The 13,500-nt window shown below is 39.5% G+C and overlaps 1 protein-coding gene across 1 annotated transcript in view; it reads right to left on the bottom strand.

Moving 5' to 3' along the window:
• The window catches only part of btbd11b (BTB (POZ) domain containing 11b), a 115,166-nt gene that overhangs the window by 100,328 nt on the left and 1,338 nt on the right, over window positions 1–13,500 (bottom strand). The window contains exon 2 of the mRNA XM_079825541.1: window positions 7,902–9,110. Within this exon, the coding sequence (XP_079681667.1) occupies window positions 7,902–8,766 (865 nt within the window). The 5' untranslated portion in view covers window positions 8,767–9,110. The remainder of the gene's footprint in view (window positions 1–7,901; window positions 9,111–13,500) is intronic.

Consider the following 13,500-nt stretch of genomic DNA (forward strand, 5'->3'; position numbering starts at 1 on the left):
GTTGCATGGCCCGTTTCATGGGTGAAGCATAGCAAAGGCTATTGGTTACGCAAGAGGGCTTGAGAAACTAAACCCAAAATTGGTCGGAATGCTTTCAGCTTTTTAAAAAGCTTTAAAGCTTTGCTAAATTTCGTAAATATCTCAACCTATGTCTCATGCCATCTGAGTAAGCAGCAAAGCAATACTGAAATAAGTAGCCACATTCATGGAAAACAGAATCAAGCACAACAGACCAACTTCAGTGATTGCACACTGAATTCTCTTGTTTATGTCATTGGGGAAAAAAAGGATGCTCCTTCTAAACGTAATTTCCTGCAGTATAACTTGTGGCAATTTGCGCCGTTAACTGAACGCATCTGTGTTTGTCCTCTCCAGAAAGTGAGCCATGATGATACATGGGACTTCTTATCATGTTAGCAGTGGCCCCCTTTTTTTTTACATGAAATGTCTTATTCTGGAAGGAGCATGTGTTTGTAATAAAAATGTCATGAAAGCAGAAAAAAAATACATGCACACACACATACCTTGAAATAATATAAACCATATGCCAACTACACAGGATGAAGCTGTAGCAATCGGTCACACAGGATGACAGACTTTTGCTTTTCCAAGTCCAAAGTAAAAGAACCCTGTACACCTTAATATGAACTATGGTTTCTGTTGTTTTGATTCGGTGTGCACATTTATAAAGGCAAACTTGCACATGTGATGGTTTCCCAGACACAAATCTTTCATGACCATACACACATACATGCACACAGACAAAACGCACACCATGGTAGTCTGACATGAAAAGGATGTTTTTTTTTTTTTTTTTTTAAATGAATCCTTCCACTCAAAAAAGCTCTAAATTACACCAGCCTTTTGTGTGCTGCCTGTCTGCAGTACCTCTTCATCTGAGCACCACTACATTCACTGTTTGTGGCTTTCTTGTTCTCTCTGTCTCTTTCATTCTTTATGTCTTTCTCTTTTACAGGATCACCAATCTATTCACTAACACAGAATAGATCTCCACAGGATGTGAGCAGCAATGGCATCTTATAAAAAAGTAGAGAACAGCAGCAAACAGGTGTGAGTAGGTACAGTTCTGCCAAAATAAAGCCTGTCTGAATGTGTTGTCTTGTTGTATTATCCCTTTAACATAAGCACAAATAATAAATAAAGTTTTTTGTTGTTGTTATTGTTCTTTTAAAGGGGGGAGGGTGGGTCTAATGCTATTTCCATTCTGACTTATTTACACTGTTAAAGAGTTGGATTCAAAAATTTCCAAAAAAATGAGGAAAGTATTTCTGTGCCAAATACACTCCTTCAGGATTCGAACAAGTTCGGAAAGTTGTTTTCCCGAGTATGGCCCTTTATGAAGTCATAAAAGCCAGAATTCCTTGTATGGGCACTTCTCCCAGATGAGCGTGTGCCCACATCAACCAGAAATAGAGCAAGAGCGTCAACAACAAGCTTCGTTCGGGCTACAGAAGCCGTCTGCAACGCTGTCATTTAGTTTTTAGACCACGAAAATCAACAATGTCAAAAAAGAAGTGTGTTTCTGGTTGTGAGGGAAAGATAACCTTCAGCTTCCCAAATAACCCAGCTTTAAGGAAACAGTGGATGCAGTCGAATCTGCAGGCGGTGAGTGAAACTGCTAGCCTGGATGCCAGCCGAACGTAGCCCCGCCCACAACAATTGTGCCCGGGCCAGTTCGGTCTGGACTTTCTCCATAGAGAAGTAATTATGCCCGAACAGAAACTGTTCGGACCACTGAAATCGTTAGGGCGGGCTTTAGACGATGATGGACAGATGATAAACAGTAACGTAATCATCCACGTCATCAAAGGTGCTTGGGTTGATTTTGTTCTAATCCTAAACGGAGAACTTGTTCGCATATGCATTCACCTTCACTATGTCTCTCAGAAATGATGATGGTGTTGGTAAGTAGGCCTACTCTGTGTATCCTTAAATTCTTTTTTTACAACACCGGCAAAGATCGTTTACACTCATCTTTTTCTTCTAACGTAACTTATTCCAGCGTGCATACAGGGTTGCCAAGTTTTTACAACAAAACCCGCCCAATTGCTACTCAAAACTAGCCAAAAACAAGCCCAATAGCTTTCCGGGGGGGGTGGGTTCTCCGGGGAAAAAATGGCATTTGGGGGGTAACGTGTTATTTTGGCAAGGCTGCCTGCTAAAATTCGCATTCCTGGGTCTGTATATCACATAATTGGGGTTGCTTCAGTCCGCGGACATGGCAACACAGTGCAGTTGAGTTCTGTTGACATTTGACAACTAACGTTATGCGTCGCTCCGTTGCTCTGATTGGTTGTAGGTCTATCCAATTGAGGTTTTTCCTGGCTCGGTAAAAAACACGCCCCATAATCACAGCCCAACGGAGCAGTATCAGACTCTAATTCTGACTAGAATTGAGTATGACGACGTCAGGCTATGAAACTGCATCAAATGTCTGTGTTTTGTTGGCAATCGGCGCGCTTAGGTGCATATAATGTCAACAACACGAACGTATAGTGAATCGAATGCTATCCAGGGAGTGTGTGTGTGTACTCGAGATTCTTTAGCTCCGCCCACTGCACGCCTTCACGAGTTCAGCTATTTTCGGAAAGACTCGGTACAGCGCATCTGTCTTTTATAAATATGATAAAACTAAAGACTCTGAGATATGAAGGATGCAATATTACTCTATAAGTACTCAAGATTAACATGAGATTGGCAGAAACTGTGTGAATGCCCCATAGACTGCTATTGTAAGGCAACAGCAAACAAGGTTTTTGCTTGTTTTCTGCAACCGAATGACGAGTCCATGAGTTGCCTGTGATAATCGACAACATGACGCATAGAGCTTAACTTGAATGGTAACCAGAACATTCCTTTAATACATGATAGGAATCATACCAAGTGAAATATAGCATTAGAATCCTGTTTAAAGCTATTGAACATAGTGACAAACTAGTAAGCTGAAACCCTTAGTGGTATCGATTGCTATTGAAGGAGGCTGTTTGACCTCTGTCTGACCTTGGGTTTGTGGGAATGTGTTCATTACTTTGCGCCACAAACTGATCTTTGTCATTACTGTCTACTGCTAAGAGCATGCTGATAGCAGTCACCACAAATGCATCTCTGTCTTTTTCCCTTGGAATGTTGTAATGTTGAATTGTAAACTTCAGTCTGGGCATTACGTTGATAAAGGTCTGGTTTTCCTCCGCTCTTGGGCGCCTTTGTTTATCATGACTCTTTGCTGTGAGGACTGCTTGTAATCTCATTCTAGACTGTGGGGAAATATTGAAGAGACGTTCGGGGTATGTGCCTATAGATTCTCCATTACATTGCCAGAGCATTATCTGCAAGTTATTAAGGTTTTTTTATATACATGTTTATTATTAGAGACATACTGGCCTTGAACTGCGTCCCGCATGCTAGTAACTCCACTACAGTTTATGTAAAATGACTTCACTAATTCTTATTCTTTTTAAGAAATATACTATATTTTTCACCAATGAATTTCAGACATTTAATTTTTAACGATCTCAGGCACGGTTATAAGACCTTGACATTTCTGCCCCATAAAAAATTCAGAACTTAATGAAAACATCTTCATAAAAATGAGTATTTGAATCATGACCTTCAGTTTTATTTTATAAAACAGAAATAAAAAAAAATCTGGAAAATAATGAATGATTGAATTGAAATAAATTAATAGATCTACATAAAAAATTGAGCGTCACATCATTAACCCAGTATGTTGCCTATGAGCGTGCGTTTGTGTGTTTGTGTGAATGTGGGTGCCCTCACTCCTGCCACGCATCCATATGTGTGTCTGTTTATTTACAAGAGCTGGAATGTGTGCGCGTGCATGTGTGTGGGTGAATCCGCAAATACTTGTGCTCAAGTGAGAAACACAGTGTGTAATGCTCAGCTCATTATGTTTTATAGTTCAGTAAATTTTGATGAATAGATGAGTGTTTCTCTCTCAGGACCTGCCACATCGGTCATGCTGAGAGCCATCTGTACGATTGGGCTTCGCTCTCATACATACTACATCACATGCCTAGAAGATCATCGTCTGTGCTCTCTAATGTCTATTGTCATAAACACGAAAGTTTAACTGGCAGGATACAAGTGTCAGTGACATGTAAATCATGTGAATGCGTCACTTTCTTCTTATTTTTATTATTAATAAAATAATATTATTTGTCCACTGTCTTCATATAATATTAATAACTTGTCTTAAACTTGATTATAATGTAGTGACAATAAAATCTAATTGTATCATTAAATAATATATAAAAATGTAGAGTTTATAAAATAATATTAAAAATATTACTATTATTATTATATTGTTGTTATTGTTATTATCAAAAAACAATCATTTTTGTCTCTGTCTATTTATAATTTTAATCATTTGCCAAAAACATCATATTCATGTAGTGACCATTATCTATGTAACAAACAAAAAAAATCAAGTATATCATAAAAAAACACCTGAGGCTTAAATTTCCATAGAAACTATTTTGTCATACATACGTGTCATATATGTATTGTGACGTAAATACTGTTATGTCATATATGTATTGCAACATAAATACCGTTGTGTCATATATGTATTGTGACATAAAATGTGTCATTCGGTGAGATGAGATATTGGTCATACCACCCAACCTTATTATGACTTCTATAAAATACATCATTGTGCAATATAGGTTTGCACAAGTCGATCACATTAAACTTCCTCTTGCTTCGAGTTAAATTGTTCCCTATGGATTAAATTATGCAAGTATCTCATCCCAAGAGATGTCTCTGTGTTGTCACCTTTGCTTGTTGTCTTTTCGTGCTGGATTGCTACACTACAGAATGCACATTTCATGGTGATGTTATCATCTACATTTACAGCAAAGTTTGTGGGCAGAGAATCTGATGGCCAAGTACCTTCATACCTTCATACCTTCGTACCTGCATTCTTCTAAGACAAGAGCGAATTTGTCTGAGAGATTAGTCAAGACATCAATGGATTTTGAGGGTGACAAATTAAATTGAGTAATTAAGGGCGTTTTGACACCTATTGCTTGTTTTGTTTCGAAACAGGGACTTAATTTGTTACAATGTTGCATTTTCTTCTTGTTTCGGTTCACTTTCACAAGGCAACATTTCAAAGTGTACCAAAATGTGTTTATGCAAGTTATATGCGAGTACAACTCTCCTCTTATTGGTCAGAGTTATAGTTTCCTCCGAGTTATTCATCAATATGATTGACAAGTTCGCTCCATGAGCTTATTGTGGCTTTATTTGTAACTGTTGAGACACGCAAACACTATACGAATGTAGCCATCATTCCCGCTGATGAATTATATACTATAATTCGTACTAATACTGCAGCAAATTCAAACACACTCTCTCTGGATCTCCCAGCGCTGTCTAGAGTTAACAGTGTCAAGAAGACACAGGCAAACACTATATACATTTTATAATGCAGCTAGAGCAGGAATCAAGGCTTCATAAGGACAGCATTCTCGCAGGGAGAAACGCAATTACACAACATTTTAAGATGAAGAGGTGCTCTTTTGGTTTTCATATGTGATGTGCTGACTCACAGAAACAGACACTACTGCTATTTATATAGCACATTTCCCGTTATGAATTATAATACCATTTGGTTTGTTGGTCCGTTGGGTCGGATTTCTTTCACAACTCAAGAGAACTGTCCAGAGTTTGTTTGCAATCGTTTGTTTTGGTGCGGATCCGAGCGTGATTGCCATGTTCACATAGACCGAAACAAACTGAACCAAGGGAGAAAACACACCAGGTTCTGAAACAAACGCTCAGGTGCGAAAGCACCCCAAGATTAGAATCAATTGATAGCTTTTCAAACCTCCAGAATTCTGACTATGATTGTGCTGCTTTCCCATTTCTCAGTGATTCCTGATAGATAAAAATAGACATGGGTTTAAAGTATTAAAAATAATAATCTGTGAAACCAAGACTCCACTGTTACCTCATCCTCCAACATTACCATTAATTGTTCTAATGCCTCCAGCAAACCCACCGCAAAAGAAATCCCTGACACCCAAAGCTCCAGACAGTAAAGAACCTGCTGTGTATGGGGCAGCCTGGTACAACTAGAGCCGTGTCATGCTTGGGCTCCCTAACACTGCCTCCATTAACACACACACACACACACACACACACAAAGATACACTAGAATATCCCTCAGTGCTTGGCACAGAACACACACAGGAACACAACAGACCTGGTAACTCAAAGCAAGCCACCTCTGCAACTGATCCAACTGCCTCCACATCTAAACCGCAGCAGGGCAGGCTGGAGGAAGCTTGCAGATTGCATTACAGAACGCATGCAATGCAGTTATGCATATTCAAGGAAATTAAGAGGTTGTGTAACAATTGCATGTCTAAAATGTGTGCTTATTCTAACTCTAACAGAATTTACAGGGGAAGAAGGCTCTATGTTTCTCAAAATAAAAACCCTAGTGCAATTAAAACAGCTCTCCGGAGAAGAACAAAGGGTGGGCTATTATCTTGAAACCACCCTTGAGGAAGAAATGTACCTTACTATGGAGGAGATGTAATCTTCTCGTAATTGGTTTGTTAAAATGCTCAACTCTTAATCTATGCAAAATGAGGCATTCCGACAGAGGTGAGAGCACTCGGAAATGGGATACTGACGTCTGTCCATTACACACTAAAACTAATCTGATATTCCTTCGTTTCGTCATTCATCAAGACTTTACTTGATATATGGTGTGTATAGTTTAGTATGTGTGTGTGTGGACACGAATAGACTACATTAGAAAAGCCCCTCTGCAAGGCAGATGTATTAAATTAATGACATCATCACTCTTTTTGGTGCTGCAATACTGTCAAGTCCACATACATGGAAGTTATACATTGAATAGTCCTTTTGCTCCAGGGACAATCACTTGGATTATGTTATCCTGCATGTAAACTACAGCCTGGAAACATTGTGGATGGCACATTCATCAGTACCATAACTGTACAAATGATACATTAAGAAGAACAAGATGGCACTGTGAGCTGATTACCCATGGAAAATGCAGCTGAGCTTGGTATTAGAAATGAACCGCTCCCTAACACATCATTAAATTATACACAAGGCACACACAACCCAACTATGTCTAATGTCTAATACGTCCAAGGACACATAAATCAAAGCAAATCCCAGATAAATTAAGTTATATCTCACATCTTTGAGCTCAGTGGGCCAAAAATCATAATTACCGTCTTTACATGCACATTATTTTGCAATTAAGGCCCATATTATGGCATCCATAAAAGAAATGTAAGTATGACCTTGCCATTTATTATGCTCCATTTTTGTCATTTTTAACAGGAACTCAATCAGCTCATTAAATCCCATTCATGCCCTTAATAAAACGGAGGAAATTATTAAGGAAATTATTTTTTGTGCACGTAAATGCAGCCAATAACCAATTTGACATGCACATGCCTTTTCACAACTATCTTGTCACAACTATCTTAACCTGAATATTGGCGTAATCAAGTTAATATATTTATATGATGCTTACATAACCAGAATATATGACCAAATTCAGATTAATATTGTAATATTCTTGTGCACGTAAACGCAGTCATTGAGGCCCTGTAATAATATCCACAGATGATGTCAGTCTCTGGGCAATATGCCTAAAAGTTAATGTCACTGACTGTATAAAAATCATAGCCAGTTAAGATTTTTCCATCAGTTCCAGCACCACATTACAATAATTAAAATCTGAAACGATAGTGAGGCATAGAAGCATAAACAGGTGTTCACCCTCTCCCAGAATAAAACAAGCAAACAATCAATTAATCTATTGATTTTGTGAGATTGATGAACTGCTTTTGAAGTGTAGAACTTACCATTGGCATTTTTCCCACATGTGAGATGCTGATAGGGCAAAAGGAGGCCGTACAACTCCGAATCATTGCTCAGAGCCTGCTCAAAGGATTCCAGTGTAAATTTGGGTATCCCGTTATCCTTCTCCACCACCGAGCTATTCAACACCCGGGTGAACACCTCTCGGAAGAGGCTCTCCATACAGGCGGTCAGGTATATAGCCGCATGCTCGTGGACGCGCACCGCTATCCTGCCGTCCACCATCCACCTGAAGAACCTGCCCACGGAGAAGACCAAGCCGCATCTCTCCGATTTGCCCCGGCTGAATTTATCCTCGGTGCTCATGTTGTACATGGACAGCGCGCTGAGCGCCGCGGCGATGCAGTTGACCGAGATGGTCCACGACAGTATCATCTTGATGGCACTTTGGACTTCGTATTTGGTGCACTTGCCGTAGCGCAAACTCAGCCGCTGCGCTTCCCTGGCGATCCTCACCAGCGCGCGGCTCACGAGCGCGGAGAGGCGCGCCAGCAGATCCGCGGACACGATCCCGAACCTCAACTCTTCCTCCTTGTTGAGCGCGTTCTCCACCTCCCCGAGGCTCCAGGGCACATCCTCAAGCTCGGGAAGTTTCGCACAGTGTCCGGAACACTCCAGGGTCTCGCCGTCTTCGGCCAGGACGGTGTTGACGGTGTCTAGGCTGTTGTGTCGACTGCGCATGGAGTCGGTCAGATGCCAGCAGTGCCCTCCATGCGCATAGGAGATGTGCGCCTCGGAGCAGCACAGAGACAAGCTGGATGACCTGAAGGAGTCCGCGGCTCCACCGTAACCCGAATCCAGCGTCAAATCCTCCAGGGTCCTCACTACGGATTTACCGCTTTTTGCCATAACTGCACTTCATATTGTCCACCAGGTTGAAAACAAGGGAAAACGTTACGTTGCAAACAAACGCCACTGCTTGGCCGCTTTATTCTGTCCACTGTGTTATTGGAAAGCCACAGGCGAGTTTCCAAATTGTTGCGTTCACTGTTGAAAATGCGCCCCCAACTTTGAAGGAGCAGTGGTGTTATTATGGCACACACCAGTGTGTTTGAAGGCTGCGAAGCGTCAGTTGGAGGAGGAGCCACATACAGTACCGCATCCAATACGCTGAAGGGACCAGTGCTGCGTACAGTTGGTTTTGAAAGTGCACGGTACTGCATGATGTACTTCTGTTCATCTGGAGATCCCCTCTAAAAAATAGAGAGAGGTGTCAGAAAGTATAAAAGTGTAACTGCCATTTTGACACCCACTTGCATTAAGTTTTAACCATCATTTCTGAAGAATTTGTTATGATAAAGATCATTGCAGATTGTATAGACATAAACATATAGATAGGCAGATAGATACAGATAGATAGATAGATAGATAGATAGATAGATAGATAGATAGATAGATAGATAGATAGATAGATAGATAGATAGATAGATAGATAGATAGATAGATAGATAGATAGATAGATAGATAGATAGATAGATAGATAGATAGATAGATACATTTACTATAGCTTTTATTTACTTTTTTCAGAACTTTCAATTCTCTTTAACTATCGTTTGAAACTATATTTACTCTGATCAGATGAAGCATTCCATTTACTGAGAATTCCATCAGTAGCTAAATCAACTGTAATTGGTCTCTAGGGTGAAAACAGAGCTTTAGATCTAGTGGTCTTAAGTGGCCAAAACAAATAGACAGACTTTATACAACTAGTAGTCAGCATGCATGAAACTGCACTGATCCAGTAGATCAAGCAGGGCAGCATGTTTGACGAAAAAAAAGCAAGGGATCAAATGAACACCTGTCCTCTTCCCCATTCTTCCTTTCAGATGGGGCTCAGAGTAACGAGATTCCTGTTCATTAATAATGAAGAGTATGCATAATATATTAGTCATCTTGAATGGAGGGTTCTTGTGAACTTCACTCCCACAGTATGTAAAGGTCATGTGTTTTTCAACGTAAAACTCAAGATAAAACTTGCGCATCAAGCAACTCTTATTTTCCTAGGAGCTTTGACGAATGCAGTAAGTATTTGGTACCAAGAAAAACAGCAATAAAAGAGTTCAGAAAGACATCAAGACTTGTATGTTTAAAGACTTAAGATTACAGAATGAATCAGTCACTGTATCATAAGAAAGCATGCATACCACTTTTCGACTTGAAATACACTTGCTTTGATATAGAGGGGACCATATTTTACTCAACACTGACCTCTTTGGACAACACTCCTTCAGAAACCTGATACACATACCAGTTTGAAAGCAGTTTTTGCCAAGAGTAACAATTTTTCCTTAATGAATCCCACTGAACCTCATAGTTTCATTACAATTCTATTGTATTTTATTTTGTATGTCATAACGAGAGTATCAGATCAATGATCTTTCACTGGTTTTATGCACTTGAATTTAGCATATTGTCGTAGACTGCCATCTAGTGTTCAACCAAACTTCAACCAAAACAACCATCATGTCTTATTCACTCAACAAACTGAGCTCAGACATGAGTCAGTGGCATTACAATTAAACTCATTCATGTAAAATCAAAGTCAAAAATTTCATAAGGGATAAAAGATATGTATAGCTGGTTGACATAGGTCTGTCCAGACTAATTTCAATGATTGACAACTAAAATGTCTGCAATTTTAAACCAGCAGTAGCAGAAAGGCAAAGGAACTTTAAAAGATAAACAACCTCATTTACTTTATTGTATATATGTTAATGTTCTCAGTATCTAAAGGCAAGAGCAAACCTAATCAATAAGCTAATTATGTCTTGGATCAATGTAGTAGTTCCCACTGTGAATGTTTTATTCTCCACATACTGATCAGTATACAGATCTTTTTAACTAGGCCATTCATTGCCTCCAAACACAAGATTTGTACCAAATGCACTATGCTGATATGAAGAAAAGTAATAGCCAGTGTTCAAATTGAGGGGGGGGGGGGGGGGGGGGGGGGGGCATAAGACCAAAAAAAAATCACCTTATACAAAAAAACTAGAATAATAGAAACATATATATATATATATATATATATATATATAACGTAATATATATCCTTGGCATGGATTGTTTTTATTATTTTATAATGTTTCCTGAGGTGTACTTATGTTGTTAATATGGTTTTTACATAAAAAAAATTCATCATTTAGAAATAAAAGGCATTTTTCTATACTGATATTGGCCCTCTGGCTTGAATGCTCTGTTTCAAGGGGTGTGTCTGCTGTGAGACTACAGTGTAAACACCCACTGTTGTGATTGGCTGACATCTTTGCATTTGAAATGAGTATTAGATTATGTGGCGGAGGGGGCGTGGTTTAGCGAGGTCTGCAAGCACAGCCAGAGAGAGAGACGGCCTGCATGTGGACCAGAGAGACCTTAGAACTGGAGAAAGATTGCTGAGAAAGATTTATTGTACCGAGTTGTTGAGAGCGCGAGTTTATTTTGTTTGTATCTGAGAGTTCTTAATAAACACAAGTCCCAGTCACGCCGAACCCTGTCGTCTTCCTCCTTATTCTACGAACTTTGTAACATGTGGAACCCCTCTCGAATACTTTTACTACGTTTTTTTACCATCACAGCCGTTGAGATGAACGAATCGTCAAAGTGTTGATTATAGCATTATTTTTATATATTTTCCCATCACATGAAAGGCTTGAGCATTGAGTACACAGACAGTCTGTTGATTGTGAGTCATTGCAGTGCTATTTCTCTCACAAAATGCTTTCACCACAACTAACAGCAAAAACGACAACGACATCATGAATACAGTAAGAGCTTTGTGTAGCATAACAGCGTCATTCGTTATAACGGAAGTTTGGGCAAGTGCGCAGGTACACTCGCGACGTGCGATTGACAGCTCCGAAGAATATAAAGAGAGTCCTCTTTGATCGCTAATCTAGCGTCTAATCAAAATTGAAATAACAGATATGTTTCATGCTACTAACCGAAACGATGTGAAGTTTATCGTTTTAGTCACTGGCTTGATTCACTGATGCATTGGGCATCAAGACGGCCAGCGGCGGGACTGACAGTATTAAACGATTTAGAAAGAAAGTCTGTGTGAACTTGAACGATTAGCTACATATCAGAAATCACTGATCACAGATCAGGCATTAATGAACACTGTTACTCAATGTTTTTGCCGGTGCTGTCGAATCCATAAGGTAAAAGTCTGTTTGTAAAACCTGTGCTGACATTGCTAAACGGAATCCATTTTCTCCAAATTCTCTGGGCGGGCAAAGCAGAGGAAGGGGAGGTAACCGTTCCCCGTATGACGGCATACAGGGAAGATTCCAGATCGGCTCGTCTGAGGCTCTGAGCTCTCATTTTCTCAAAGGCAGAGCAGGACAGCCAGAACTCGGTTTACACCTATCAAAATTTCTAGTCTCTTGGGGACCATATACAGGCTAGGAGAACTCATATTAATGTTAAAAAACCTCATAGAATTATAATTTCATGCCATGGGACCGTTAACTAATTGTTCTGAGATGGTGTCCAGTGGGTTAAACCATGGAACTGATACGCAGAAGGTTGCTGGTTCGATCCCAACGGTCACCACCAGTGTGTCCTTGAGCAAGTCACTTTACTCCATGTTGCTCCAGGGGGATTGTCCCTGTAATAAGGACACTGTAAGTCGCTTTGGATAAAAGCGTCTGCCAAATGCATAAATGTAAATGTTCTGCTTGTTTTTGATATGACTTCAAAAATGGAGTAACAATTCACTGCCATTACAAAGCTTGGAAGAGCCAGGACATTTTTAATATAACTCTGATATTATTAATCTGAAAGAAGAATGTCATATACACCCTAAGGGGGACTTGAGGGTGAGTAAATCATTTTCATTTTTGGGTGAATTAACCCTTTAAGTATCTGTTATCAGGATGTGTTTGACAAATAATTTATTCTATACTGCCATGGTTTTAAAGCTATTGTTATCCAAATTTTTGGCCCTCAGCCGTTTTAAAATGCACATATTTTGCCCCCCAACCCCCCTAGCAAACTCAATTTTGTGACCTCTGCATTTATGAAACCCTGCGTACGGCCCTGATGGTATTATTATTTGGTACACCTAATTTTTGCAGAGTATGTTCAGCTGCAAAAACATGTTATGAAACTCACCAAAAAGTAAAGAAAAATAAAATTATATTTTTTGGTGTTTGGTTTATTTGTGTTGGGGGATTGATGGGGGGACCACCCAAGAACTACAACACAATTTAAACACTGATAATAGCAGATTGAAGCATGATAATACTTTGCGACATATTATTCTACATTATATACAACAAAATGATCAAACATTTCCACTGTTATTGCCCAGGAAAAAGATACACTGCATGTCGACCTTTTATGACAACATGCTCCAATCTAACGTTACGAGGTTAGTTGGTCACAAAGGAACCTGCCATTATAACAAATGTAAAACACAAAACAAGCAAATTCATTATTCATATAGGCTTTTAAAAACGTTTACAACATATAAAAACTTACCCTGATCAGGAATTTATGACTGATACTCTAGTCCTGAGAACACAGTCCTGCCTTCACTCTGTAGCTAATGCCTCAATGTATGCCAATGTTGTTTTATTG

Source organism: Gobio gobio, assembly GCF_949357685.1.
Source record: "Gobio gobio genome assembly, chromosome: 9".
NCBI lineage: Eukaryota > Metazoa > Chordata > Actinopteri > Cypriniformes > Gobionidae > Gobio > Gobio gobio.